The sequence below is a fragment of the Dreissena polymorpha genome, chromosome 3 (genome assembly GCF_020536995.1).
Source record: "Dreissena polymorpha isolate Duluth1 chromosome 3, UMN_Dpol_1.0, whole genome shotgun sequence".
NCBI lineage: Eukaryota > Metazoa > Mollusca > Bivalvia > Myida > Dreissenidae > Dreissena > Dreissena polymorpha.
The window spans coordinates 21,887,082-21,903,440 of record NC_068357.1 but is presented as its reverse complement, the minus strand read 5'-3'; the positions used below and the strand labels follow the sequence as shown (position 1 = coordinate 21,903,440).

Genomic DNA, 16,359 nt, shown 5'->3' with positions numbered 1-16,359 from the left:
TTGACATTGGAGATATGCACATGAATTTTTTTTTTTTGACCTTTGACCATGAAGGATGACCTTGACCTTTCACCACTAAAAATGTGCAGCTTCATAAGATACACATGCATGGCAAATATCAATTTGCTATCTTCAATATTGCAAAAGTTATGAGCAACGTTAAAGTTTTTGGACGGACACACGGACGGACGGACGGACGGTCAAAATTTGTGTGCGTATGGAAAGGCGTTGTCCATATACACATGCATACCAAATATGAAGGTTATATCTCAAGGGACATTTATGGTCATTTTTGACCTTTGAACTCAAAGTGTGACCTTGACCTTGGAGATATCGACGTAATTATTTCGCGCGACACACCGTCCAATGATGGTGAACAAATGTGCCAAATGATTTTAAAATCTGACAATGAACGACATAGTTATGGCTCGGACAAGCTCATTTATGGCCATTTTTGACCTTTGAACTCAAAGTGTGACCTTGACCTTGGAGATATCGACGTAATTATTTCGCGCAACACACCGTCCAATGATGGTGAACAAATGTGCCAAATGATTTTAAAATCTGACAATGAACGACATAGTTATGGCCCGGACAAGCTTGTTCCGCCCGCCCGCCAGCCAGCCCGCCAGCCAGCCAGCCAGCCAGCCAGCCAGCCAGCCAGCCTGCCCGCATTCGCCAATCTAATAACCAGTTTTTTCCTTCGGAAAACCTGGTTAAAAAGGGCACATAATTCTGTAAAAATGCACGCCAGAGTTATCTAACTTTGCCTGCACAGTCCCCTCATGATAGTAAGTAAGTGTACCAAGTTTGAATGCAATAGCATTGATACTTTCTGAGAAAAGTGGACCTAAACGCAAAACTTAACCAAAATTTTCAATTTTCTAAGTATAAAAAGGGCACATAATTCTGTCAAATTGCACGCCAGAGTTATCTAACTTTGCCTGCCCAGTCCTCTCATGATAGTAAGTAAGTGTACCAAGTTTGAATGCAATAGCATTGATACTTTCTGAGAAAAGTGGACCTAAACGCAAAACTTAACCGGACGCCGACGCAGACGCCGACGCCAAGGTGATGACAATAGCTAATAATTTTTTTTCAAAAAATAGATGAGCTAAAAAAATTTATATCCAGTCTAGGCAGAAAATGTCATCACTGACTACATGTAGTCTGTGATGACCACACAAGCATATATGGGACAATATTTTAGGCAAATGCATAAAGCCCCGGTTTTCATAGTGAGTGGCTCATTATTTAAAATTGCTTAAATTTCATAAATTTGACACAAAGTATTACAAGTCATGATTTCTTGGTATATATTTTATAAATTAATGATCATAATGCATTGCTTTTTTTGAGGATATAAACAAGTAAATATAAGTTTGCAGCTTAATGGTGCTGTTTCAACAATAGTAATTATATTCAAGAATCTTTTCAGCATATATTCCATGAGGAATGATCCTTATTAAAAAGAACTTGAAGGAACTCTTTAAAATCATCAATATCCAATATTTACAAGAGAATTGAACAAGAGATGTGTTTGTCAGAAACACAATGCCCCTTATTGTGCCACTTTGAAAAAAAAATTCAATATATCATTTGGCAGGTTTAGAAATTATCTCCCTTTTAAAGCTTATTACTTCCCTTGGATTGTATTTTTTGACTTTAGACCTTGAAGGATGACCTTGACATTTCACCACTCAAAATGTGCAGCTTCATGAGATACACATGCATGCCAAATATCAAGTTGCTATCTTCAATATTGCAAAAGTTATCGCCAATGTCTGTCCGTCCGTCCGAAAACTTTAACATTGGCGATAACTTTTGCAATATTGAAGATAGCAACTTGATATTTGGCATGCATGTGTATCTCATGAAGCTGCACATTTTGAACTGTTCAACTGCTATATGCCACCCTTCCCCGGGCATAAAAATAATAAAGGGACAAAAAGGGTGGGATATACTATAAAAAGGTGGTATGCTTCAACAATGGAAGGAGGGATAAATATTTTTAAAGGGTGGGGCATTAAATGGAATGGCAGCCCCCCCTTTCCCGTTTAAGCTTAATTACTACCTGATGATCTTATGACCAACAATGCCCTTTGAGCATCAGTGTACTGATTTAATCTGCTCCAGAGCTCCAGCACCAACAAATTTTTTTTTTGTGGAGATGGAGATCAACCGCGGAAACCCTAAGATCCAGGAAAGTAAACAAGAGGGCCAAGTTGGTCCTGAATTGATCACCTGTGTGGGGCGTGGCTAGTTTCTTACCCAGGCGTATGATTTCTATTTAAACCATTTCATTCCCATGCCTCCCAGCAGGGCATATTTTGACCCCATATATGATGTTTCATGCCAAATTTGGGAAATTGGTATGGCTTTCTGCTTTTTATCCACTGTTGTTTCTATTCCAATTGGAAGTTGTTTTTTAATAATTTGTAAATCTCTAAGATTTTTTTAGATTCGTTCGTTCAAAAATCTTCATTTTCACTTCACTTTGTCACAATTTGCACACGAATAAGCAAAGAATTACCCAACATATTTTAAAACACTGACTTTTATTGGAAGATTAGGAAACGGCAGCCAATGATATTGCTCATTTAAACAAGAGCTGTGTTTTTGAAACACAATGCCCCCTACTGCGCTTTCAGGCCGCATGGAAGCTATTTTAGAAATAAAACTTTTCAATTTATCAGCAAGGTTATATTTTGAATGTAAAGGTCACAGTGACCTTGACCTAGTGACCTCAAACCATATTTAATAGTAGATCTCAATGAAATGCATGCACATGAGAAGTTTAAAGAACATAGACCCAAGAGTTTTCATTTTATGAGCAAGGTTAAAGTTTTGAGACAGACAGACAGACAGACAGACAGACAGACAGACAGACAGACAGACAGACAGACAGACAGACAGACAGACAGACAGACAGACAGACAGACAGACAGACAGACAGACAGACAGACAGATAGTCACAGACAGACAGACCAAAAACAATATACCCCATGATCATTCGATGTAATATGCGGAGAGGTTTCGTGGGCTGCGGATATTTCGGGCTGTTTATGAGATATGCCCACTGAATCGGTCGTACCCCCGCCTCCATTTTTTTACGAATGTCCGTGAACCTCAGAAACGACTCATGGACAGCCTGATCAGCGGAAATCAGCGAAAAAATCACGCCCTTGCTTGTGCTCCCTAGGACAAGGCTTGTTTTTTTTTTTACAAGAGGCATGACTTTAACAATGTTTGTAGAAGATCACTTAATGATGTTACATACCAAATATTAAACCACTGAGGCTTGCGGTTTCATAGACAAATATTTTTTAAGTTATTTACTATAAAATTCTATATAAATCATGTGACCCCTGAGGTGCAGCCAGTTTTAACCACAGGGCATAATATAAACAATCTTTGAAGAGGACCACTAGATGATGTTACACAAATGATATTAAACCTTTGAGACTTGTAGTTTTATCAATAAATGTATTTAAAGTGTATAAAGTATAAAAGTTTTTATTTTAAATCAGGTCATGGGGCATGGCAAGTTTTAAACCAAAGTGCATTATTTAAACTAAGTTTTAAGAGGACCTGTAAACAATTTAACACACCAACTATATTATTCTTGACCCTTATTGCTTCAACATTTGCGTGGCTATTTTTTACCCCAGGATCATGATTTGAACAATCTTTGTTCAGGTCATCTAAGTGTAGTATCATAGAAAATATCTAACTTTTGGGACCTGTGGTTCCAGAGAAGATTTTTGTAAAGTTATTTACCAAATAAGTCATCTTACCACTTGGATATGACCATTTTTAACCCCTTAATTTGAGCAAACTTAGAAGAGGAACACAAGATTACAAACCAAATGTTACCAAATCGGGTGAAGCCAGTTTTGAGCACAGGGGCTTGATTTGACCACTCAACAACGTTACACACATTAAATATTAAACCTCTGAGTGTTGTGGTATCAGACAAGATTTTTAAGTATCCACTTTTAAAATCTATTTTAATCTCTTGTGACATATGCAAAGTACTGGGATGATTTGAACAACTTTGAAAGGTCACCAATGACTCCTGCCTGTGAAGTTTCATGAAAATCTGTATTGCAGTTTAGGAGGCAATGTTGTGAAGTTTAGTTAAAATCTGTAATGCCGTTTAAGAGGCAATGTTGTGAAGTTGTGTGAAAATCAATTTTGCCATTTAGGAGGCAATGTTGTTTGAAGCAATTTGTTGATGACACACGACACACAACACACCAAGATGGACACTGCACGGCCACCTACCACAATACTTAAACATGAGCACTTTATGTTCAGGTGAGGTTATAACACTTTAGTAAACAAGTTTGACATTAACCAAAAGAAAATCAGCGTAAAGGGTACATGCAACCCATAAGACTTGTGTGGAAGTGATTAAATAAGCTGTATTATGGGAAAACTGGGCTCAATGAATGAGCATAAATTGTCGTCCCAGATTAGCATGTGCAGTCTACAAATGCTAATAAGGGACAACTCTTTCCACGTTTATGGATTTTTTCTTCATAGTAGGCATCTTCTAAAGTGAAATCAGGTCTAGGCGGAGTGTGTCGCCTGTGTAATGGGACAACACTTTACGCACACGCATTTAGCCCATTTTTCCAACTATAAGGCTTAAACTTTTGGGACTTCGTATGTTGGGACAGCGTGTTGGTGTTTGAGAGAGATACTCTCCTGAATCATTCCACTAACAGGAGACACGACACCCATGGGACTGTGTATGTTTGAAGAGTTAGGAAGTATATGAGTTACTCACTCCTGCTCCAACTGCCTGTGTTTCTCGGCCTGCAGCTGTCTGCCTGCCTCCTCCTCCTGTGACCTCCTGGCAGCCTCCTCATCATCACGACGCCTCTGTTCCTCCTCCTCCTGTCTGGTGTACACAGAGAGAGACAATACTGTTAGCCTCGTTATAAATCTATTCATATTATTATTAATCTATTATTCTATCCCCTTTTTCAAAGATGCATGTAGGATACAATTTATAGAGGTATTAGTGGTAATCACGAACATTAATTTGTTCCGGACGTTTTATTCTAGGTTTAAAAGTCTTCAAATTTATTTGAATCATAAAAAACAAATACAGTGAAACCATTTATTTTTGTCAGCATGAATTTTTGTAATTTGACAAAAATGCTATTTCATTGACACCTTAATTTGTTGATTTTGGAAAAAAGGCAATTAGTGTGAGTCATTGTCGATTTGTTTGTAATAATTGTTTATGATAAATCGCATTTCAGAGAGTCACTTGCAGGTGTACACTGTTTACCACATGCCAATTCACTACTCCACTGTTATATGTTGATAGCAACTAGCGTTTGTTATTGCATGCCAATTAAGTAGTAAATTGTTTTTATTTTTATGATTTTGTGGATTAGTGGTACTGAATGCCTGTTAATGAGTGTTTGAAGTAAGATGCCTATTTTCAATCAGTCTTACTCAATTACAATCATGACCAGAAAACAATATTAAATGTATAGGCGCCAATTAGAAAATGTTCAAATATTAGGGTTAATGATTAATAATTAACAAAGTTTCACTTTAGCGATATAAAGGAAAACTGCCCCCTTGCAGAAATGATTTTTTAATAGACCAAATAACGTTTTTCAAACTCAGCCAAGATATCATCTGAAAAAATGTTCAGGGCCAGTTTTATGAAACTAAACAAAAATATGACTGCTAGATTGTTCACAAGCTTTCCTTTAATTTGACCTTGTGACGTAGTTTTTGACCCCATGTCGGGGCCAGTTTCAAACTAGGTGTAGATATGATAAGAACAAATATTCTTTCCAAGTTTTATGAACATTGGACAATAAATGTGGCTTCTAGTGTGTTAACAAGGCAAATGTTGACAACAGTCAAGAAAACAAATGACTGACAAAAGTTGATCACAAAACCTACCCATGAGCACATTGTGCTCAGATAGAGCACAATAGATAAATGTGCTCTGATAGTTAAAAGGGAGAAAATAATGAGAGTTTCACACCTTGACAAAACACCAAGAAACAACATGCTTATGGTTTCAGTGTTTTCACATGTATTCCCTATTTTGACCCCCATGTTTTCAAGCTATTACTCTCCAAACAGCTGAGAGCCCCATTACCTTTTCCTCGCCCTCTCCACCCTTTCTGCTTTTTGTGCCTGTAGATATGGCGTGAACTGTGGGCACAGGGCCTGCAGCATGCTCACAAACTCCTTCATAGCCGCCTCCTTGGACATGTCCCCCAGTGAGATCCACATCTGCCTGCAGAGAGTGGAATATGTCTCTTACTCCAAGAATAACTATCCGAAATATTTGTTTTCATAGGACATAACTCTTAGTGACTCACAGACTACTGTAGACATTGTTGTTAGCAACCGTTTGACATATACCGTATACTAGCGCTTATAAGACGCCCTCGCTTATAAGACGCACCCCGACTTCGGACTTTATAATGGGTGGATTTGAGACTGACCTGCTTGTAAGACGCGGTCAAATTTTGCCGTTTTCATCGGCCGAAAAAATGGCCGAAAAATGGCAGAATGTTGAAGAAAATCATCAATTAGTAACACATTGAGAATTTTTCAAACTCGCGCTGCATACAATTAGTAATTCAGGCAAGTCTGAAAAATAAAACGATCAAACAACAAAGTAAATAATATTTGTTTATTTTATGATATATTAGTGGGTTTTAATTTATTTTCAAGTATTCATGCAATAAAAATAATTATCAAATTAACAAAATTTCTAACAATTGCTTATTTAATCATTTGCCCTAACAATTGCAAACATATTACGTTCGTAATATCAATGCACAAGCAAAATTGATCGTATCAGTCATCTTAAATGTATTGTTTGACAGGTATTGAAAACTAATAGGCAGATATTTTGAAAGCGTTTAGTTTTATTACCTAGATTATTCAAATTTTACGACCATTGTCTATCAACAATAGGTAACGCCTACTTTCATAAAGTTAGCCAATCGCGTGATAGAGTGATAGACTCCGAAGCGCAGATCGAAATCACGTGTCAAGAAGAAAGCCATATGCGGATAATTGCATGCTCTTTGCTCCCGTCATTGTTGGCCCCTAATAAATAAGGTGTCATCGGCATTAGGGGGTCGTCTGAATAAACGCGTTTATTTAACAATTTACAATTGCAAACTGGTAACTTATTTCAGAGGATACCCTAATTGCCAATTATGTCTTAATTGACAATTAACAACGTGGAACAAAGACGATCAGGTGATTCAAACTTGTCAAGTAGCATTTGTAATCGGCAGCATGTTTTTATAACAATTGACAGTTTCAAACTGAGAATTGATTTTGCTGTTGTTTTAAGCATGTTGGCATCGTGTCGCCGCTTACACACGTATACTATAATGGCCAATTTATATGACATTTAACGACGTCGCGCGCAGACAATCAGGTGATACAAACTTTTCAAGAATAATCACGGACAATATAACATCTTACGCCCCAAAAATAACAAAATTCAAATTAAAAATAATAGACAACAAAATCAGTAACAATACATTTTATTACAAATAAATCGGTAACTGAACATAGCGTTCCTATACACGGTACGGGCCAATACAGACTTTAGTGAAAATGCAAATGGCTGCCGGGATGATTCAAAACAACTGACAAGTGTCCAACTTGGCTAGCATAAGCCCAGTAAACTCGATATTTTGATTTTTATGTCCCCCACTATAGTAGTGGGGGACATATTGTTTTTGCCCTGTCTGTCTGTCTGTTGGTCTGTCTGTTGGTCTGTTGGTCTGTTTGCGCCAACTTTAACATTTTGCAATAACTTTTGCTATATTGTAGATAGCAACTTCATATTTGGCATGCATGTGTATCTCATGAAGCTGCACATTTTGAGTGGTGAAAGTTCAAGGTCAAGGTCATCCTTCAAGGTCAGAGGTCAAATATATGTGGCCAAAATTGCTCATTTTATGAATACTTTTGCAATATTGAAGATAGCAACTTGATATTTGGCATGCATGTGTATCTCATGGAGCTGCACATTTTGAGTGGTGAAAGGTCAAGGTCAAGGTCATCCTTCAAGGTCAGAGGTCAAATATATGTGGCCCAAATCGCTTATTTTATGAATACTTTTGCAATATTGAAGATAGCAACTTGATATTTGGCATGCATGTGCATCTCATGGAGCTGCACATTTTGAGTGGTGAAAGGTCAAGGTCAAGGTCATCCTTCAAGGTCAGAGGTCAAATATATGTGGCCCAAATCACTTATTTTATGAATACTTTTGCAATATTGAAGATAGAAACTTGATATTTGGCATGCATGTGTATCTCATGGAACTGCACATTTTCAGTGGTGAAAGGTCAAGGTCAAGGTCATCCTTCACAAGGTCAAGGTCATCCTTCAAGGTCAAACGTCATATAGGGGGACATTGTGTTTCACAAACACATCTTGTTTTTGTTTATTTTCACCAGTATCTTGCTTATAAGACGCGACCCCAACTGTAACTTATTAATTTGAGTCTTAAAAATGCGTCTTACAAGCGAAAGTATACGGTATATGCACACTTAGTATCAAAACAAGAAAAGGTTGGCAACATGGTCAAAGTGTACTATTCCTGACAAGTGAATACACTTGGTATCATTGAATAGAGTTTTTATCTGAAGGGATTAAGTTACAGTGGGATGGAATGGGGGAAGGTCTTCCCTTTTATGACCTGCCCTTTTAAAATATGTGGCCCCTCTACTATTTGCATGCTCAACGTATCACCCTTTTTGTCCCATTTTTCATTGTTGTCGTAATTAAAATCATTTTCAATAAACAACATGGAATGTATGCAGATTTTTATTAAATATAAGTACTAAAGTGGAAAAAGCATATTAAGTCACGATGTTCAAAGTTTACTAATGCAGGATTTTTTTTACAAAAGGGCACTCAGGCATTTGTATGCCCCCACCCTTCCCCTTTTCAAGCCACCCTGACATTTTCTTAGTTTGGCAGACTTTTCTGGGACAGATGATAGTCCCAGAACACAGAAAAAGTAGGAAAGTGCATAAACATCATGAGTGATAAAAATCAATTTTTATTCTGAATGCTTCACATTTCCAAACAAAATTTCATTTTAATTTATCAATTTTAATGTTTAACAGATAATCATAATATTTGTGAAATATGATAAGAAGCTAATAATTGAAAATGATCTGTGATGCATATACATTTCTTAATGTTCTTAATCTACACAATTCTGATTTTAAGAATAATCGGCATGAATCAGGCAACACCACATTCTAACAAAATAATTATCATATAATAATCATAAAAACCTCCACTCAGAGCAGTGCACCTACTTTCTATCATTGCCCACCACGTCAAGGAAGCCGACATCAGGAGAGGAGCCAGGGCTGTACTTCCCATGGGTCACTTGCTTGGTCAAAGCAACCATCTTTAGCTTGTCCTTGTAGCTTGGGTGCAGACCCTTGCCATCTTGATCTAGAAACACACAAATAAGGGTATTTTTTTTAGATTTGAAAATGTTACTCGTATACATGCAAATACTCTGTTAATTTAAAAGGGACCTGTGCACTAATTGACAAAATGAAAAAAAATCTACTTTTTGTCAGAAACAAAAAACATTATAATATCAGGGCTTTTTTCTTATTAGAGGATGGCTGTGGACGGCCATTTCCCAATTTTGACTTGGGCATTCTTACAAAGCGTAAACAACCACAATACTCGACAAATACATCCATTTATAACTGAGAAAATATTACTTGTTTGGCTCAAAACTTTCTAAAACAGCAATTTCACAATTCAAAATTATGTTTTATTTTAGAGTAATTGGTGCATAAATAGGAAATTTACATCCATATATTGTCACTGAATGCCAAAACATTCATGCTAGAAGATTTTCATACCTCACTATTCATCAGGTGGTTAGCGTGTGGCTATGATATTAATTAGTGAAAACATCAATTTGAATGATATATAATCAAATTATAACGAAAAATCAACTTGTCTGAACAAAAAATCACTATCAAGTATATATATCACAAGGAATTCAACTCAAAATGACCCGAAAACGGGGTACATTGCTTTGAACAGCCATAACTTCATCAAATGTGCAGTGATTTTATGAACTCGGTCTTATTCAACGCAGTAATGAATTTTCTCATTTATGATGTAACATAACTTTTACAAAACAATTGTTTTGTAACACCGTTTTCAAAGACAGATTTCAAAGACAAACAAACAGATTTTCAACATTTATTTCGTTGTAATACAACAAATGTTGAACATATTTTATTAACATACAACTAGCGATAACAATTAGTGACCAATATCATAACAAGAGCATCACAAGACCTTTTTTTTTTAGAGGTCACAGTGACCTTGACCTTTGACCTTGTGACCCAAAATAGGTGTGGCATGTAGAACTCATCAAGGTGCATCTACATATGAAGTTTCAAAGTTGTAGGTGGAAGCACTTTGATTTTAGAGGCAATGTTAAGGTTTTAGCACGACGCTGGCGGACGACAGCAGGCTATGACAATAGCTCGGGTTTTCTCCGAAAACAGCCTCGCTAAAAATCACCATGGTGTGAACGCCTGATAAAATCTATACTTTTGCAGATAAATCGCTGATAAGGTGTCAAAACCAGCACTGGTACACACGCGAAGTATACTCGGGTTGTAAATTAGGGGCAATAAATTGATAAGCGATGGTAAGTTATAACCAGACGGAGCTTGGCTAGTGAAATTTATAATGAACTTACATAGACCTTACATCATTTTTTACGCAAGTCGGGACAAATCGTCTCATTTTGGGATGCTGGGACAAAGGGCCCACACTACGGACTGTCCCGCTGAGATCAGACATCTGGCATGTATGTTTAAAGTGTCGCTATCAGTTAGGTCGCAATTAGGTCGCAATAAACCAATCTTTTGCAAATCGTGATTTTGATGTAGCCTAAGTGGATAACAATGTCGACCAGATGTTGAATATTTAAAAATTCAAAATTTCAACATAAAAATGTCAGCAAGAAAAGTGTGTTGAAATATTGTGCAGGGCTTACCACAGGCCATTTAACGATCCCTCGCCAGGGCGCTTGAATTTCGAAATCAGAGTCCCCGGGGCGCTTGAAATTTTCCGATTAGTGTATTTTTCAGTAATAGAAAGTGCAGATTGTCAAAAAAAAAATCAAGGTTTCTCTATCTAAAAAAATTTTTTTTTTTTTTTTTTTTACATATGATAATTCATAAATCTCTTATTACATTGTAATTAGTTTAATCCTCATTGTAGACATTATATTTTAATGGTTTAATAATAATGGGAATAATACAATTATTTATAACATATAAATGAACATGCAATAGAAAGCATTCCAGAAAAACCCGAGCGCTCGAACGTGCCCTTTTCACAAAATACTGCGCGTCGAAAGTGCCCTTTTCACAAAATACTGCGCGTCGAAAGTGCCCTTTTGACAAAAAAGCCCCCCTGCCCTTTTCAAATCCTAGCTGGAGCACTGAGACTAAATACTGACAATTCCACAAAACAAAACAATAAATTAGCCGTATTCTTTCTGATAGCAAGAATTAAATTAATTATATTTCAACAATAATAAACAAGGGCCACATTGGCCCTGAATCGCTCACCTGAACAAATTTAATAGCCTTAGGCCCAATGGTAATTGACAAGAAACAAATTTTCTTGAACAAATTTTTAGGGGAGCCTTTAAGGATCATCCTTGCAAAAAAAATTGAAAATCCGACGAGCCCTTTCTGACAAGAAGATTTTTTAAGGCATTGACCATATATGGGCATGGCAGCCAGCTTGGTTATGTGACCAATTTTTTTTTTAACAATATTTTTTTTTCGTGAGGTAGGAATGCTCCACATGAAATTTGGTTGAAATTGGCTCAATGGTTTAGGAGAATATGATCTGCTCAGGTACGCTAAAAACTTAAACATTGAGATAAAAGGAATTTTTGCTTGTTTTGAAGAGATTCCTCTTTTTTCTCAAAATTGACAAGATATCATCCACTAAACTGGCAACCCATGTTCGCATAAGGAAAAGAGTAACTTGGAAAAAAATGGTATCCATTTAACCCTTTACCAATCAACATATTTTGGACTGATCAATTTCTCAATTTCCCACAATGATCCAACTCTACCAGAGCAATTTCCTAAGCAATAATCACCTCCCATTTTAAAAATGGTATCCATTTAACCCTTTACCAATCAACATATTTTGGACTGAACAATTTCTCAATTTCCCACAATGATTCAACCCTACCAGAGCAAATTCCTAAGCAATAATCACCTACCATTTTAAAGGAAAAATAATTTCTCATCAACAAAACTACAGCATTATTGATTTCTGGTAGTTAACCCTTTTCCAAATTGAAAGAGGTTGCAGACGACAAATTAAATTATAATGGAATAAGAAGAAACTGATTAAATAGGGTAGGAAGCATTGTGATGAAAGGAGAAAATGCTAATTTCAGCAATTTCTCCTTTTATTTCAATGATTTCCACAGTCACAAACATTTGCAGAAAGAATTAACTGTTCTGGGTTAAGGGTTTATGTGGTCTGCAGCAAAGCCATCAGAAGAGAATCGTGTCAGAGAAACCTGGCCTGTAGCCAGCAAATCCTTTACTCTAATAGCACTATTAATTGGAAAAAAGAGTACACTATAATTATTTCTAAATCTGCCATCTCAAGGAGATAATTCTGGACTTAATGGTCCGATGTTGCTCATTTTCGACAGGGCTCGAGTTTTCATTGATATGAAGATACTGTGCAAGTTTGGAAAGAATTGGATGAAAAATTTGGACTCTATTGCATAAACACCATTTTCTCAATTCAAGGGGAGGTAATTCTGTACTTCATGGACCAATAATGCTCATTTTTTGTAGGGTTCGTGTCCTCATTGATATAAAGACACTGTGCAAATTTGGAAAGGATCGGACAAAAAATATGGAAGATTTTTGAAAGTTTTCACAAAATAGGCAAAAACGAATAAACATGCAAAGTTCAACGAGCTCCTGCGGCCATGTTTTTTGACGAATCAAATTTCTTTGAACAACTTTTTCAGGGGAGCCTTCAAAGGTCATCCCTGTGAATTTTTTTGAAAATCTGATGAGTGGTTTCTGACAAGAAGATTTTTTAAGGTTTTTACCATATATGGTCATGGCGGCCATCTTGGTTATGTGATCAAATTTTTTTTAACAATTCTTTTGTCCCATGACATAGGGATGCTCCACATGAAATTAAGTTGAAATTGGCTCAATGGTTTAGTAAAAGAAGATGTTTACAAATTGTTTACAGACAGACAGACGGACGGCCGGACGCCGGACGGTGAGTGATCACAATAGCTCACCCCGAGCTATCGCTCAGGTGAGCTAAAAAGTATTAGTTTCATTACAATTGTAAGTGGTGTGGATAGTGTTATTTTTCATCAGCGATCGATATGGTGTCAGAGGTGCATTTAATATAAAACAAAGCCCTAAAAAGCGTAATGCATTACAATTTTTAAATATTGTGGTGATTTTCTTTTACATTTAATGGCATTATTTATACAATTTAGCATACAAACGGAAAAAGCCTGCATATTATGCAAATTGAACTGTCTTTGCATGTATATTGAAATCTCTTTACTAGTAATAGGGAGTGATAAAAAATATAGCATTTTATGATAATAATGCATATATCTAATTTATTTAACGCAATTATGTTTTATCCTATTGTGATTGCTTTTGTTCATGATGGTGTTTCTTACAATGCAGTAATGTACAAGCTTTACACGTAATAGCTGAGTTTACTTTTGCCGGTACCCGTTTAATACCTTACTTGCGTAGCAGTAAAATTGCTCAATATTTTAAATGTATAGTTATTAAACAATGTATTATTATGATTAAAATGCCTAATATATAAATATAGTTCCAGTTAATCCATTTCCGACAAATGTCTTCATATTTTAAATGTTAAAATATTTTATTGAAGCAACTGTTCAGTATTTTAGCTTTAAAATTTGGCTTAAATGACTGCTCAATATGCCAAGAGATGACATGGAGGTATCGTAACTTGTGTTTAATGACCAGACACTCGTCTGCCACATGTGGTTTATTCAGGGACCCATGTTTAGGTCCCTGGGTTTTACTTTATGACACCATGTTTTCTTTGTAATTGTCTGGACAGTATCCGATCATAACGAGATAATCAGTTTGTGATATGAACAGAGGTGCAATTAAACACCAGGAAGGGACTCTCAATTTAAATCACAAAGGAGGGAGAGGTGGAGTGAAGAGGGGTGTATAGTGTGGGGGTGTGGACATTTATTACATTATCTTCCAAAAATGCGAAAAAAATTCGGGGAGGGGGGGGGGGATTCTTGGGTGCGATGGTTGGACGGTATTTCAAAAATAAAATAATAAAAATGGAAAAAATTATTTGTGTTTTTTAACCGTTTCAACAAAAATAATTTGGGGGGATGGGGTGGGGGGGGGGGGGGGGGGTATAGTGTGAGGGTGTGGTGGTCATTTGTGAGATGATCTTAAAAAATATATAAAAATTAGAATATATAAAAATTAGGGGGGGGGGATTCGGGGGGGGGGGGGCACGGGGGATGGTTTGGGTGGAGTTTATTGTGGTTTGTCAGGTAAGAGTAGTTTTGTCAAAGTATCAATCAAATCTAATCATAAATAAAGAAGTTATGGCAATTTTAGCAAAATTTAATAATTTTACCTTGAGAGTCAAGGTCATTCAAAGGTCAAGGTAAAATTCAACTTGCCAGGTACAGTAACCTCATGATAGCATGAAAGTATTTGAAGTTTGAAAGCAATAGCCTTGATACTTTAGAAGTAAAGTGGATCGAAACACAAAATTTAACCATATATTCAAAGTTACTAAGTCAAAAAAGGGCCATAATTCCGTAAAAATGACAACCAGAGTTATGCAACTTGTCCTTTTACTGTCCCTTTATGATAGTTTGCGAGTGTTCCAAGTATGAAAGCAATATCTATGATACTTTAGGGGTAAAGTGGACCAAAACACAAAACTTAACCAAATTTTCAATTTTCTAAGTTTAAAGGGCCCATAATTCCGTCCAAATGCCAGTCAGATTAAAATAACTTTGCCTGCACAGTCCCCTTATGATAGTTAATAAGTGTTGCAAGTATGAAAGCAATAGCTTTGATACTGTAGGAATAAAGTGGACCTAAACACACATTTTCTAAGTATAAAAAGGGCACATAATTCTGTCAAAATGCCAGTCAGAATTACATAACTTTGCCTGCACAGTCCCCTTATGATAGTTAGTTAGTGTTGCAAGCATGAAAGCAATAGCTTTGATACTTAAGGAATAAAATGGACCTAAACACAAAACTTAACCAAAAGTTTCATTTTTCTAAGTATAAAAAGGGCACATAATTCTGTCAAAATGCACGCCAGAGTTATCTCACTTTGCCTGCCCAGTCCCCTCATGATAGTTAGTAAGTGTACCAAGTTTGAATGCAATAGCATTGATACTTTCTGAGAAAAGTGTACCTAAACACAAAACTTAACCGGACGCCAACGCCAACGCCGAGGTGATGACAATAGCTCATAATTTAAAAAAAAAAAAAGATGAGCTAACAATTACATTAGTCAAGGGAATTTATTTAATGTGTAACAAGGTAAGTTTTTTCAGACATAAAGGTTCAAATCAGTTACCCTATGTTGCGTACAGAAAATAGACCTATTGGTTGTTTGTTTTCATCCTAATTTGTTTTCGTTCATTAAATTTAATTTATTCTAAAAGAATTTCAATTTCTGAGATTTTTTTAAAAACTAAAAATGGTCACGAAGAAGTGCCAAGTAGAGAGATTTTTGTGGTAACCACATATCGAGCTCTTAAGATTGTGTTCCGTTCCCGAGTTCGTTGTGAGTAAAAACGAATAATAACAACAATATAACCGTTCCAGAGATGCATTCCCTTGCATGCTAATGTTTTATATAGACCAGGGCCCTCAATCTGTCAAATCCATGGCCGAAATTGGGCCGCATTCCCCCCCCCTGAAAAGTATACTTTTTTCCCCTTTTTTGGGGAAAATTTCCCTTAAAAAAAATTAAAAAAATATTTTTTTTATAGATAGATGTGTCTCATGATTATTATATCTCAATTCTATTTTAATTTAATCTTGTCAAACATACTAAATTATGAAAAAAGCAATGAATATAGTGCAAACATGTACAAATGTTATAATTAGAGAGTAAGTAAAAAATCCCCCCAAAAGGGAAACACTGCGAAAAATTCCCCCTGCTATGGGTAGCGACCCGCTTCCCCTAAAATGGATTGAGGGCCCTGAAGACAAAATTAGT

At 36.3% G+C, this 16,359-nt stretch overlaps 1 protein-coding gene across 1 annotated transcript in view; it reads right to left on the bottom strand.

The window, feature by feature from the left end:
- LOC127873244 (Golgi resident protein GCP60-like) overlaps positions 1–16,359 on the bottom strand; it is a 62,169-nt gene that overhangs the window by 45,273 nt on the left and 537 nt on the right. Inside the window, exons 2-4 of the mRNA XM_052417019.1 lie at positions 9,351–9,492; positions 6,140–6,280; positions 4,796–4,909 (exon numbers count right to left, since the gene is read on the bottom strand). Of these exons, the coding sequence (XP_052272979.1) occupies positions 4,796–4,909; positions 6,140–6,280; positions 9,351–9,492 (397 nt within the window). The remainder of the gene's footprint in view (positions 1–4,795; positions 4,910–6,139; positions 6,281–9,350; positions 9,493–16,359) is intronic.